This window comes from Bacillus rossius, chromosome 1, assembly GCF_032445375.1.
Source record: "Bacillus rossius redtenbacheri isolate Brsri chromosome 1, Brsri_v3, whole genome shotgun sequence".
Taxonomy (NCBI): Eukaryota; Metazoa; Arthropoda; class Insecta; order Phasmatodea; family Bacillidae; genus Bacillus; species Bacillus rossius.
In genome coordinates, this window is record NC_086330.1 from 179,235,907 (window position 1) to 179,250,370 (window position 14,464).

General features: G+C 37.0%; 1 protein-coding gene across 2 annotated transcripts in view; it reads right to left on the reverse strand.

Moving 5' to 3' along the window:
• Positions 1–2,264: 2,264 nt before the first annotated feature.
• The window catches only part of LOC134527135 (cyclic AMP-responsive element-binding protein 3-like protein 4), a 59,377-nt gene continuing 47,177 nt past the window's right edge, over positions 2,265–14,464 (reverse strand). For both annotated transcript variants that reach the window (XM_063359528.1, XM_063359527.1), the window contains one exon: positions 2,265–2,588. In XM_063359528.1, coding sequence (XP_063215598.1) covers positions 2,311–2,588 — 278 coding nt within the window. In that variant the 3' untranslated portion in view covers positions 2,265–2,310. The remainder of the gene's footprint in view (positions 2,589–14,464) is intronic.

Below are 14,464 nucleotides of genomic sequence, written 5' to 3' on the forward strand. Positions count from 1 at the left end.
CAGTAACATAAGAACTCGCAAGTTGATTCTTGCAGACAGAGATCTGAGTCAATGTATACATCTCGTCACCTGGCAAAGCTAGTTCAGCCAGTTAAACAATGAAAATATGCAAAAAAACATTTTGTCTCTCTCATCCTGCAAGTGTAATTAGTTGTAAACCATTCACTGTAATATAAACTAAATCTACTAGAAGAAAAAAAAATTCCACGGGATTACCTTTCAGCAAAATATCACTGATTAAATAAATACAATATATAAAAACAAAAAAAAAGTTGCACACAAAAGTTTTAAAAATATGTAATGCACATGTGTGTAAGCCTGTATAATGCAACAGAGTCCTCTAACAGAGTGAAAATTTCCATTTTGAGTAGTAAGTAGTAGACCCCCCCCCCCCTTTTTTTTTTTTTTTTAGTCCTTTGAGAAAAATGTCTCTGTTAGCTTTAAAATAGAGAAATTTCAGATTTAAAAGTAAAGTACTAAAGTAAATACTAAAGTAATTTGTGTTCTCTCCCAACTGGTTCCGGATGAATACTGGCAAAGTTTATTCAGTTCAAACTTTCTTCTCCAAACATCAAAATTTACATCCTATAAACACTAGTTGAGCATTACAAAATGCATCAGTACTTTATCAGAATATTGGCTACTAAATAACTTCTAGAAAGCAAAATAAATATGCTCTATTGTAATTATTGAATGTAAATAAAATAGGCATGTGCGAGAAAGACTTTTTTGAATTCGAGACGAGATCGAGAAAGAAATTTAAAAATTCTCGAGAATCGAGTCGAGATCGAGAAATCTGTACTTTAGTTAACAGGATAATATGATCCAAAAAAGTAAAACTCAATAATCTGACAAACATACATAATTATTCAATAATTTTATCAAGTATCCACAATTGCAATTACAACTTTACCTTTACACTCAACAGTTTATTTGTCTACTGTCGTATGTAAACATACGTTATTGACTCCATAGTCTATACAGTTTCCTTGAGCCATGGACGGTACTTGATCATGAAAGTCTGAACATTCACCACTATCGATATGTCACTATCGATACGGACCGCAATTTAAACATCATGTTGCTTGTTATATACTGCTGGCCGTGTGTATAACCTAAGGCCATAAAACAAAATGCAATCGCGGAAGAATTCTGCAGTCATGTTTATATTTTTATTTTTTACCGTACCGTTTTACGTTGATACTTGATATTGATACCGAAAATGATTTATTTTTAACTTTAATGTTGGTTTTATTAACGGAAAATAATCATTTTCTTCTGTAATTTAATGTGATAACCACAGCACAATTCATTGTTTATGTTTACCGTTTCATGTAGTGACTTGTGAACGGAAGTTGTTCGTTTTTAACTTTTTAATAATTTATCGTGTATACTATCGTAACAAGTATATTTTATTTTATTCGATCTACGTTACGTTGAAGATATGTTAATTATTTCAACACGCAACGCAAAATGCTGCCTCAATATATTATATTACCTAACCTATTTCTTGTTTACAAAATTCTCGAAAATTCCGAGCCAAAAAAATTATCTCGAGACGAGATCGAGAAAATTTCTGTCTCGACTCGTTCTCGATGATGCCGAGACTCGCACATCACTAAAATAAAATGAAAAATTAATTTTATTCTGAGTTGCAACTTATTCTTACGTTACAATGACAGTATTATTATTTATGCTAGTTATTTAAAGTCAACTAATATATATATTAATTTATAATTTATGATAGAATACAAGTTAACACACTTTACGTGCTGTTTATTCTATTATCAGTCCTCTGAAAAATATAGTACAATGTTTTTACACTGAAACTTTATATTCGAGCACCAAGTACGTATATGTATGTAATTTCTAAACATAAAAAGGGTTAGAAGTATTTCTTATCCATTTAAATATATTTAACCTTCTTTATTCTCAATTGTTAAGTATGACAAACTAATTAATGCAAGTCCAACATTAAATCCTTTCGAACTTACCTCTCACTTGACCCTATATACAGGTACGTACGTACCCACGTTACGAAATCTTAATTTAAATGTTAACATACGACCAGACAGTAAAACAACAAAAGCATAAACTTATTTCAGAAAATGTTGAATACAGTACCAAATTACTGTAAGTGGCCAAAATTTCTAGACTTCATTAATAGGTTTCATCCAAGACAATAACATTTTTGACATATAAAAGCATGACAAAAAATGTTGCATGTTAGACATATAAGAAAATTAAAAGACAAAAAAAACTAATTTGTTTTAATGAACTTTATTCACTTGATGTGTGCATGCAGGGTGGCTAATCGGGCAGGCCCGGCAACACGACAGCCGTGTCAGTGGTATTGGCTCTGGTCTCGGCCGTGTCGAGGTGCGGCGGGGGCCACAGCTCGTCCCAGGGCGGAGCGACAGGGAGCTCAGCCCCCTGGAGCCTTCGCAGGCGCTTGGCGGGGGGCGGGTCGTAGTCGTGGTCCCACAGCTCGTCTGGCTCCTCGCGTACCAAGTCTTCCGGCTCCGAAACTTCTAGCACAGACTCCTCGGCTGCTGGGCTCTTTGAAAACAGCAGGCTGCGCGTCCGCCCTGCCACGCAGCACGCATCATCAAACACTTCATTGTCATTGCACAATCTTGTGCAAAACTTGTTTCCTCAAGGGTCCCACCACAAACATTATGGATATCCTCTAAGGAATAATATTGCAGGCCAGGCCTTCATGTTATACGGAGTGAGTCGTAATGAAATGTAAGGGTTGCCACAGAAGAATTGCACAACCATCAGTTAGTCAGTGCAGGCCAACCTGAGCTTGTTTATCCATCACCGGCCCAGCTTAGTTGATGTCAAGAACTATGCCTCACCTGAACATGAACTATGCCAAAGGCCTGGCCTGCACAGATTTTCCTCTCAGGATGTTCAGAATGTATGTGCGAACCTTAACATTTATTTTCACACAATATTTCTTTGTAGACTTCGTGATGCCCCTAAAATTCTCAAATATTTTGCTCACCCACAGATATGAATTCAGAGCTTGTCGGTAGGGACCCCAAAAAATGGTGAACCAAAAAAATGTAGTTTTTAAAATTATTTGCAAAATTATTTAAACATTTCTGAGGAAATATGAAGTTTTGGAGGAAACTAAGCAGTTTCCACGAATTGTTCGCTGCCATTTCTGAAAATGTCAGAGGTAAGGATAGGATGTAATATCATGAAAATGGTCAGTTGGATATGTTTAGCTACATTCTAAATATTTAAAAATAGTGTAGATGGTGGATTAGATTGGCTCCATTTAAAATATTTAGACCTAGTGTGGACAGTTAGTTAAGTTTGGTTAACTTCATTAAAAATACTATAAAATCATTATAAATTACCAATTTAAAATGTACCTACGTAACTTAATTAATCATCCTTACTATTTTATTGTATTTTTAATGTGTGTGTGTCCGTGTGCGTGTGTGTGTGTGTGTGTTTGGTTGTGTGTAGAGTCTATTCACAACAGACGTAAAACTTCTTGCGTATTATATTCTTAGGTATAGGAAACATAATTCTCTTTGGCTAAGGTTGCAGAACAAAAAATAATGCAAGTATGTGAGTGCTAAATTATAAAGTATGCAAGTGTGAAAGTAAGTTAAAGTGAAAGTAAGTGAGTATGTGAGTGCGAATGTATGCAAGTCTGAAAGTATGCAAGAGAAAATATGAGTGTGAAAGTATGTGTGTGAAAATGTGCAAGTGAAAGTATGTGATTTTGAAAGTATGCAAGTGTGAAAGTATTTAAATGTGTAAGTATGCAAGCTTGATAAGTGTGCAAACATGCAAGCATGCAAACATGCAAGTGTGCAAATATGAAAGTATGCAAGTGTGCAAGTAAGCTGCTTCATTTCTAACTCCTCCTGTTATCTCCTCCACCAGTTCCCCCACCTATTCCCCTCATACCATCAAAATGTTCATAACTAAAAATAAAATAACTACCGTATTTACACGCAGAAGGGTCCCCGCTTTGTATGGGTCGCACCCTTAATTTTGGGCAAAAAAAATACATTTTCTTCGTAAGAGTTGCCCTCGAATATGAGTCGCGCCATATAACTGTCTTCAGTAGAATACAATTAGTCCCATGTCTCAACTGATTGCCTCGTAAGAAACTGCACTGATGTCCATCATCTTTTCCCTCTTAATCCTTTATGACCCTTCCTCCCCCCTCCCCCTTCACCATAGCACTAACAAAAAAATACAAAGGAAAAAAAGATATTTTTATACAAATGTTTCCCTTCCCTTCTTCACCAAGAGACGAAAGACCACACACTATTTCCTTATAAATTTTTTGTCAGTTTCTTTTAAAAAAAAAAAAAAGCCACCCCTATATGGCAGTTTTGTCATGAATGAAATGTTGCAGTAGAAAGCATAAGAAAGCACCACAAAAAACAATGTTTGGACACAGTTGTGTCATAAAAACCTGTAGATACAGACATGATATTTGTGTACGTACAATTTCTCAGCGAGAGAGGGAGGGAGAACCATAAACACTGCTGCGTGGCCAGAAGCACTCAAACACATACACAAGCACTCCCTCTCTTGGCAGGTTTATTTTTAGATTCCCCTCTTGTCGAGCATCACAGCCCTGCGGCAGACAGCCACACCACTACCGGCGCGTCAGCTGGATGGCCGCACAACAGGCAGCAGACGTAGCTTAAGGGTGCAGTTCATGATGCTTTACACTCACTGCTGAGATATTTTAATTAAACAATTCTTATATTTATTAAAAACCAACATACGCTAGTTAAGCTTATAGTCAACCTTAACAGTGCAATTTTAATTTTTTTTTAGCAAAATTTAAATTTTTCAAATGAGTCACAGTACATTTTATTAAACATAAAATCTGCGATCCATATGTGGGTAAATCACTAACTATTTTAAAAGCGTGATTAGTCCTGTGTTGTAAAAAATAACGTATTCTACAATTTTTTTTTAATAAATGCTAAACCATATTTTAATATTATAATTTTGAAACAGTAACAAAAAACTGTAAAATAAATCCATTCAACACAGCTGCAATAAAAACAACACCTCTTTCATTTAAATGGGCTAAGTCAAGCTCAGATTTTTTCAGTTGCCATTGTAGGTATCTACTCAACTGCTATTCAATGCAAATACAATGTCAATAGACTTAGAAGATTAAATTTTCAGCCGGAACTTGGATGAGACCCACGAGCCTAGCTAGTTCAGACAACAGCTGGGAACTTCAATAATGGCTCTTAGTTACATGGTATGAAGAAACTTTTGACATAAATAAAAATGAGGAGTTTTTAGGAGCATTTTAAGTACAGTAGAGTCCCGCTAATCTGAACCCCGCTAATCTGAAAATCCGCCTAATCAGAACAGGGATAGGACAAAAAAATTTAATTTTTAAAACATTTAAGAACTAGGAAAAGTAAAGAAAAACATATTATTTCAAGTAATGTTGTATGTTTATTAATATGTAGATAAGAAACTTATAATTGATCTATTTCACTGTCTAACTGAAAAGAGAAAAAAAATAGGATTATGTACATAGTACTTAAATACATATGTACGTATTGAAAATTTTTGAATTTACTTACATACTATATGTAGAATTCATATTCTGTACAGGATTTACACAAAATAAAAAGGAAAAAAGCAAACCATTATCGAAGAGGCAAAGTCAGTAATCTTCCTTTGACGCAATGCACTAAATCGGCTTGAAGATGCAATGTTTTGCCAAAGCCGCATAAACATAACATCTGTTGGGGTTGCATTGGCATGTTGCTCAACGTAGCGCAAAGCCAAATCAAGGGCACTGGCTGCGGCAGTGTGAGAAACAACATCAGTCGGCGCGTTCCCCTCCTCTTCACTATCGTCTACATCGAGATCAGTTGACGTTCCCTGCACAGCTGCTACGATATCTTCATCTGTGTATTCCTCGTGGCCACAGTCGTCAATGGCCGTCCACTTTTCAACGCACTCTTCTGCATTTTCGCAACCTGTACAATTTGTTTCACTAATTGAAGAAGTTCAAACTTTTCTTTTGCCAGCGGGAAGACCGTTTGGACAAACTCTAAATCAGGCCAGAGATTTTTCATGATTTCTGTAAAGATTCCTTTTGTGTTTTCTCCCAAGCTTCTGCTACCCAGCGAATGACATCTTTGATGGTGATTTTCTTGAGTTTATGCAAGATTGTCAGTTCTTTTATCTTCAAGCAGGATACGAAGAAGCATTTTTCTGTAATTCTGTTTCAAAGTCTGCAAAACTCCTTGGTCCATTGGTTGCAAAATTGAAGAGACGTTTGGTGGGAGAAAAATGGCTTCGGTATCACCGCAAACAAGTTGCATTTCTTCAGGACAGAGCATTGTCTATGAGTAACAAAACACTAGGAGGCAATCCATTTTCTTTGTTAAAAGCCTTTACTTTTGTCACAAATTGTTTTTCAAACCAGTCTTGGAACAAGACACGATCCATCCAAGCTTTCTTTTGGTTTCTGTAAAATACAGGGAGAGTGTTCATGTTCATGTTTTTAAAACAGCGTGGTTTTGCCGAATTGCCGATAACCATCAGTGGAAGCTTATTTGTGGCAGAAGCGTTGCAGCCGGCTAGCACAGTTAGGCATTGTTTATCCTTTTTAAACCCTGGTGCAGATTGTTCCTCTTGTGATGCAAGACTTTTGGTAGGCAACGCTATAAAGTTAAGTCCCGTCTCATCGGCGTTATAAACTTGCTGTGGCGAGTAGGAAGAAATGATATCTTTTAACTCCTCAAGGTATTCAATAGCTGCTTCATTGTTCGCTGACAGTTTCTCCCCAGTTATTGTAAGCTGCCTGATTCCATGTTGTTTCTTCCATCGGTCTAAGAAACCCAGGGTGACTACTCCAACCCTAGAATAAAATTCCTAGGTATTTCCAGGTTTTCCAGAAATTTATTTTCATTTTTCCAGAATATTTAACTCATTTTCTATACTAAGTCTATGCGTTCTTTGTAATACTAAATTACACATAAAAATACATATGTGGAAATGTTTCTCAGAAAAAGGTACGCTGGAATAACTTGTCATATCAAAGAAAAACTTAGAAACTCTAAATAATTAGTTCAAATTATGTAAAATAATATAACATCCAATCAATTTGGTTAAAAATAAATATAAGAACACCGATATATGTTATATGTTGTCAGTAAGCACAGCACGTAATTTCATAGCTTCACAGTTTTTTTTTAAACCAGCAAGTTCATCATCAATTTTTCTAGCTTCAGCACAAGCCTCTGAAGAATTTTACACACTTCTTGGCTTCCAGTTCCTTCATAGCCAAATCGCTTAGTTTGCGACGACGAGATTCCTCTAACTGGGCTGATGCTGCTGCTCTGCGTTCCTGCTGGGCTTCTGTGAAGCGAGCTGCGTGCTGCGTGGAGGATAGGCTTGGTAAGTGGCACTGACTGAATCCCACCCAGATAGCTGACAGCATCATACACACATATGTGGGCTACGAAGGTCTATTCTTCCATATTGTCTGTTAAGACAAACTGCATTGACCGAAAATCCTGTGTGTTTTGCTCCTTTAATATGACTCACAACTGCAGTCCGCCCCATTGATGACAATGAAAACACTTTGCAACAAAGAGAGCAAAAGGCTGAATATTTGTCACCCTGGACTTTATGTAACCAATCAATCCTTAAAATAAGGTTCATTAAGCCACTGTTCCTGAAAGGAAGACTTTCCTGTGTGGCCTGGTTTGGCCATTATCGAAAAAATTCACCACCACTGAATATAAACGGATACTAACATATCAGTAACTAAGATTATTTAACGAACAGAAACTATCTTAACTTAAAACATCACAACATGAAACAGAATAACAATTGCAAAACAAAAAATTGAGGTTAAGTTACATATGACATGTTATTTTTTTTCAAGCTTGATCTTTCCATTTGTTACTTCAACAGTTATACACTTATAAAGTAGGACGTAAACGATTTTCGTTACAGCGACGTTAATTAATTAACTTTAAGTTTACTTCCAAGCCTGCCTACATAATCATATCCTAACAAAATGCCGAATTACATTACTTTCCGCGCAAATGCACATTGCAGATAATGATATTGGTACATTAGACGAAGTGTTGCCAACTATTGACAAGATAAAAGTTTACACCTAAACAAGTATTAGCTATTATAAAACCAACAACAATTAGTTAAAAGATATACCATATGAAAATTTAATAAACTGAATCCTTAAATTATCCAAAAATAAAAATATTAAACTTCATTTTTTTTCTTAAGAAAATTGGAATTACGCACGGTAAACAATCTTAATTCTGCTGAGCTCTGGCGTCAGGTTCTAAAAACATTTCTCTGAGCGTCACAGTCACACACGTAAACATGAATGGCGTCAGGATTGCCGATAACGCTTTCGTCTGTGGATGCTGACTCTCCCATGTCGTCTCTTATTCTAAAATTAAATATTTATTACACAATCCATTGCTATTTAATATATATTCAATATCGATATTAACTGCAGATGTACATAATCAACAACTTTAACGTTAGACGATAATTACAGTATGGAAGAATAGCAAATCTCCCGAGGGGTAAATAAATTCCTGGGTATTTCCAGTATTTTTCCAGAGGCAAAATATTCCTAGGTAATTCCAGGTTTTCCCGAATTTCCCGACCAATCGTCACCCTGAAACCGCAACTAGCCGTAAATAATGCGTCACCATCCATGAGCTTGTTCAATTGAAGCACTTTTTCATGAGTCAGAGGGCTAGTGATAGGGATTCCTTTTTGTCTTGCTTGGGTAAAAAAAAAAAAATGTACGTTTATCAATAATTTTTTTACTTGTGGTAGCACAAAACTGCTCAATTTTACCTCTGTTCTTTTTCCAATCGGATTTGGTTGTTTGCCAACACCGAATTGTTTCGATAACCGAGTGGCACTTTCACCTTTAAGTCTTTTCAGCACTTCCAGTTTTTCTTTTAATTAACACGAGTTATGTTTACGCTTGCTGTGCCAGAAATTAGGTAAAAACGGCACAATTTTTTTATTATTATTATAATTTTAAATTATTTTTAAAAAAAAATTATTTTCTTTATAATTTGGTTACAAAAGGGGTGATTTACATATTTGTTAGGCTGGTGTACTCTACTTAGTTAAACTTTGTGCAAGTTGACCGAGGCACCTTTTCTCAGGGACCAATCTGATATTTTGCAAGTCTAATGTAGACGTTAGCAGCCCGTATGACATTTCTCCCGCTTACAGTCACGTTCCCGGGCTGTAACATTATTTCTCTGCATGACGAAAATCGCATAGAGCAGTTTCTGGCCTGCAAGCTCTATTTCTCAGAGACCCCCTGAGACTAGCGAGTCTCGGCACCAACGAGGATCCCGTGGACCCCCGTTCCCAGCACAGTTGGGTATTTGAAATCCCTCTCCCCCACAGCTACCCACCTTGATACTCAGAATTTAGCCCAGGACAATTGACCTGACGTGAACCTGCCAGGCGGTGGCCGATTTCAAGGACGATTTGCCATAGAAAAAAATATGTGCAAGGATGGACCACGCACGTCATCTAGCGGCAGAAACTGTAACGTCTGTTCTGGTCTCCAGCGAGTGGAGCTGACGCCCGCGACACCTAGTGGCGATTTTGCTTACCTTCACCTTCTGTCCCGTTTAGGCCGCCAGAGTGCAGCACCGGCTACGCCATAAGGCCCTATGCTTCCTCCTCGCGTCCTGTAAAAGTCGATTGTATGTTGCTTTCTGTGCCTGCCGGTAGAGAGCGCGGCAGTAGCCCTTCTGCGCAAACAACTGAAGTTGTGGCTACGTCCACCTACGTCACCTCCGGAAGTGTTTGGTCCAGAGCCGAACCTTCCCCCTCTTTTTCCCTAGGGCCGACCACCCGTTTTAATTAGGAGTTTTGTCCGCCACTGCGGCACTTAGTACTCTGACTTCGGCTACTTACCACGTCATCTCGGCGTCACCTCGGTTAAGAGGCTTTTTCGCGGCAATGATGAGCTCGTGGGAATAAGGAATGTAGTCAGCTGTATTAAGGGATGTGATCCCAGCTTCAAAATTCAGTAGTAGCCAGTCAGTAGTAGTGATAAGAAATCCAGTCATGTTTTAATTTAAAATGTATAATTTTTTTTTGATCTTACTAAATGATGATTTCTACCGCGTCATCCGCGCATTTCTCGGTCCACGCCATTCTGATGTTGGCGCAAGACATTTCCTGAGCCCAGGAGCTAAACCCTGTTTGGTGAGTTACAGTAAGTCCTCTATTTATGTCGTACCGATTTACGTCGTTTCGGATTAACGTCGCTAATGTTTGAGTACTCATGTTTCAATTTAAGTTGTCGCTGATTCACAATAACGTCGTTTTCAATGACCGTAAATCTTTATTTTAACCAAAACACCGTATATAATTCGTTTATAATTCTTTGTTTCCTTCGGTAGTTAATTTATGCTATGTAGCGTAAGCTACACGTTCACCGCCTTATCTTATCATACATCATGAGGGACGCTTCCTGCTCTCCGCTGCTCTCCGCGCGGTGATGCAATACTACCAGCCCGCCCGCTCGTCCACCCACGTATCTCGCACGTAGAAGTGTTATCTACTTCCCGCAAGGACACAGCATTTTCTCCTACCCCTGTTCGTCCGACTCCTTGGCACTTCAGTCGCTATGATATCATTGAGTTGGCCGGAGTTTTAAACGTGCCATTGTTACGTAAAATGATATAATTTATATTGTTTGCGACGTAAATTTAAAGTAGTGTCTCTCATGAAAAATATTTTACGTTGATTTTTATTAGAATTATTCCCGTACGTAAATTGTAAGAATTGCGCCGCGCTATTGTATAACCTCTTTTAGGTGTTTATTACTTCATGTGATTATTTTAAATCAAGGGCTCTCAATGTTTGTCATACTTATAGTACTTTTATTGTATGTATGCATTTCTTTTGATTTTGTTCTTACCAGCCTCCAAAAGAAAACAGTTGTTTTCTCCCGCGAATGACTCAAAGTAAAATCTGTGTAGCGCTAAACCACTTTGTATCCTTACACTTTGAATGCATTATGCATTTATATTACGTACAGTATGTACTATATATCTGTTTTTATATTTCAATCAATAAAGGTAATAAAGCAGCTGGTTAAATAACCATTCTATAAAGTTGAGAAGTACTAGTTGGACTTGTTTCCCACGCTGTCGGTTGTCATTTGCTGATAAAATTGCCCGTTGTCACGTCTGTATGCCAGCGCTTCCGGCCGACCTTGGGCCGTGGCCGGCCGGTGGCATGAAACATGGCTCATTTTGCGTCGTTTCTATTTACGTCGCGGTTTTCAGGAACGTAACCTCGACGTAAACCGAGGACTTACTGTACTTTGGTCTATTTTTCCTCCCCGAATTCCCGTTTGTTGGCCTTTTTGTGCCGACTGTGTGACTGTCTGGAAGCAGGTCTAATTCGCTGGAATTTGGCTTGTGTTTCAGACAGGGTCCTTTTTTTGGGCGCCAAAATTGCACCCATCATGTTGTCCAGGACCTCCAGCTTCATTTCTCTCTAAGAAGAGCTTCCTCCCGGCCAGATGTCCAACTTGAAGCCCCGAGTGATATCTAAACTATAACTTCTCCCTCCAGTCAACGAAAGAACTTACCTTAATAAATACCAATGAGCAGTGCCATAGAGAACTTATCAAATAATAATATGTGAAATTGTTACAGTAATGAGTGAATGAAACTAACCTGCTATAAAACGTCATTTTTTATTGTTAACAGTATAGTATAACGTGTTTTAATTATTTCAGGCCGGCCCCCTTTAATAACTTTAATATATTGTGAATACCATGTTATTGTGAAACCAAAACAAAAAGATTTAATTTACCTTTTTAAATAAAACAGGGAACCTATAGACCAATCTACGTATGTAGTGTTTATTTATTTATTTACCTTTATCTATTTAAACGATCCACTATCTCCCAAGTTGCTTGTGTGCAGGGAGTATAAATTTGTCTTGTTCACCACCTCGTGCCACCTCTGGTAATACTTGTATTTTCTTTATAATTGTGCGGAGCTGTTTCCTAGGCCTTTTTTTATTAAATTAAATTAATATAATTTTAGGTCACGAGGGGCGTATCAAATGGTAGCAGATCATGGTTTGGTCTATAGGCATACCTAAGTCGAGTAGGAATACCTAAAATAAATTATAAAAAAATATAAAAATATAAAAAAATTTAATTACTTTTTTAGGATTTCAATTTTGTATTATTAATATTGTGAACTGATCGCTGGTACACCCTGTATGAATATTGTGCTTAAAATTTTAAAATTATATCGAGTTTTACGTCCCGCTCTGACTGTGTTTGCGCGCGGTGTTAGACACAGCGCGGCCTTGTCGGTGCTATGTCCGTGCAGGCAGCGTGCCTTATCTCGTGCGCGTGTCATTGTCCCTGTCATCCACTTCACCCCTCCCCTTCACGCCTCACCGGCCCTTGGAGGCAAGGTCATTCCGTTGCCCACCATGACCGGCAGCGTAAACAATGTGTTGCAATCTAGTTTGTTCCTCACGGCCGACAGTGCCCTGAGTTTGTCTAAATTCCTCCTTTTATCAGTGTTTTTTTTTATAACACATCCGCCTGCAAACCAGGTCATCTTTGTGAAAAACAGATCATAGAAGTCCTTTCGGACATTGTGGTATTTTTTGTCTCTCTGCGCTTACGCGCGTCGCTATGTTACTCTCATGTTCAGGTCCGCCAACCTGACGGCTAACTTTCCCTCCCTGTTGTTCACATGCCTTGTGTTGGTAATAAGGCAAACACATTTTCGTAGCCACCACTGACTTCAGTTAGCACTTTACATATATTGCATTTTTGCTTACCATTTTAAATTTAAGGAGCTCATAATTTACTTATTGGGGAATATAAAATATGTTTTATATATATATATATATATATATAAAATTAAATTTAAGTGTATCTTCATTTTTTTTGAGAACATAATATTTAAATGCTGTGTTATATATATCTATATATAACAATATTTTACATTTTAAGAATAATCTCAAGTTAAGATTCATAACATTTAAATGGGGTCTAGAAATTACTTTTATAATCATTCTTAATACAATAATCATAATATAGCTTCATGCCGATCATTTAATATTAGAACTAATGTAAGCATAATTATGGTATTTACTATTGTCCCAAGTACTTAATATTTACTAGATGTAATCCATATATTAACATTTACATTTTACGAGAAGTTTATTTTACAAATTTATTTAATGTCAGAGACAATTATAATGATGCCTAGCTTTTGTTTAGATTTATTTCGTGATCACCCATCGAGAGGTGCAATCACTGGTGCCTTTAAGAAAAGGTTCCTGAATTAAATTGTTTATATACACGGGTTGAATCCCCAATACTTCTTACGCTAGCCATGAGGTAATTTATTGTAAGATAGAGTACTGTAGCTTTTTACGTCGAGTTTTCTATAAGCAATGTACCAATTAATATAAAGAATGCAAAGTAAAGGATTAAAAATGTTTTTGTGATTATAATTTTTGAGTAAACAATTTATTAACTTTTTTTTTTTTGGATCGGTATTATTTTCTTTTATAAGGTGTTGTACAGCTACGTATCTAAAACTGAGCACAGTAGCTCGTACATCTCGGTACACAAAATTTGGTTGTTTTCTTGCTCTCTACCTAAAATTAGTAGTTTGATGTTCATTATTATTTTACAGTGTTTTGCAACTGTGACTTCCAAGGTGGCATTAAGGTTTATTTTCGTGTACTTCAAAGTCGAGCTAGGTCAAGCTAGCCACAGTGCAGCACTAAATTCAGGCGTTGAATCGCAAGAGGTCCTCTGAGCCAATGAGCCAAGACCTGGTCCTCTGAGTGAAATATCCTATGAACACCGAGTGTCACTGGGTTAGATCCCCAGCACTCACCCTTTGGACGACCTATGTTCAAACCCCCTCTCAGGCAGTGTGAACTTTTGTGCCCGCCATGGAAGATCCGACAGCACAATTATAATTAATTTAAAATTAGCTCTTTTTTAGGATCTTAAAAAATCATGTTACAATTTTACTTATAGTTTTTTTTATTAAATTTGAGTGCAAGGATAGTGATTAATTAAAATTATATATAACTAAAATATTAATCAGTCAATTTTCTATAATCAAATTTTTTTTTTTACATTATCGATTATTCATCTAAATTCGTTGATCTTTTGGGTTTCGAACCCGATCTAACTCGGGGTGAAATTCCCTCGTAGGTATCATTGCTTCAGCCTGCTGGTCTTATCAACCGTCAGAGCTTGAACATATTGAGCCTATGTAAGTTAATAAATAATAAATGTAGTTTTCGGGACTGAGGTGTACTTAGCTTTTTGAGCAAGTACAAAATTATATAATTTAGTTTGATCCATCGTTAGAGTGTGCAGGGCTTGGACCCATGCCTTTGACTTCTTATG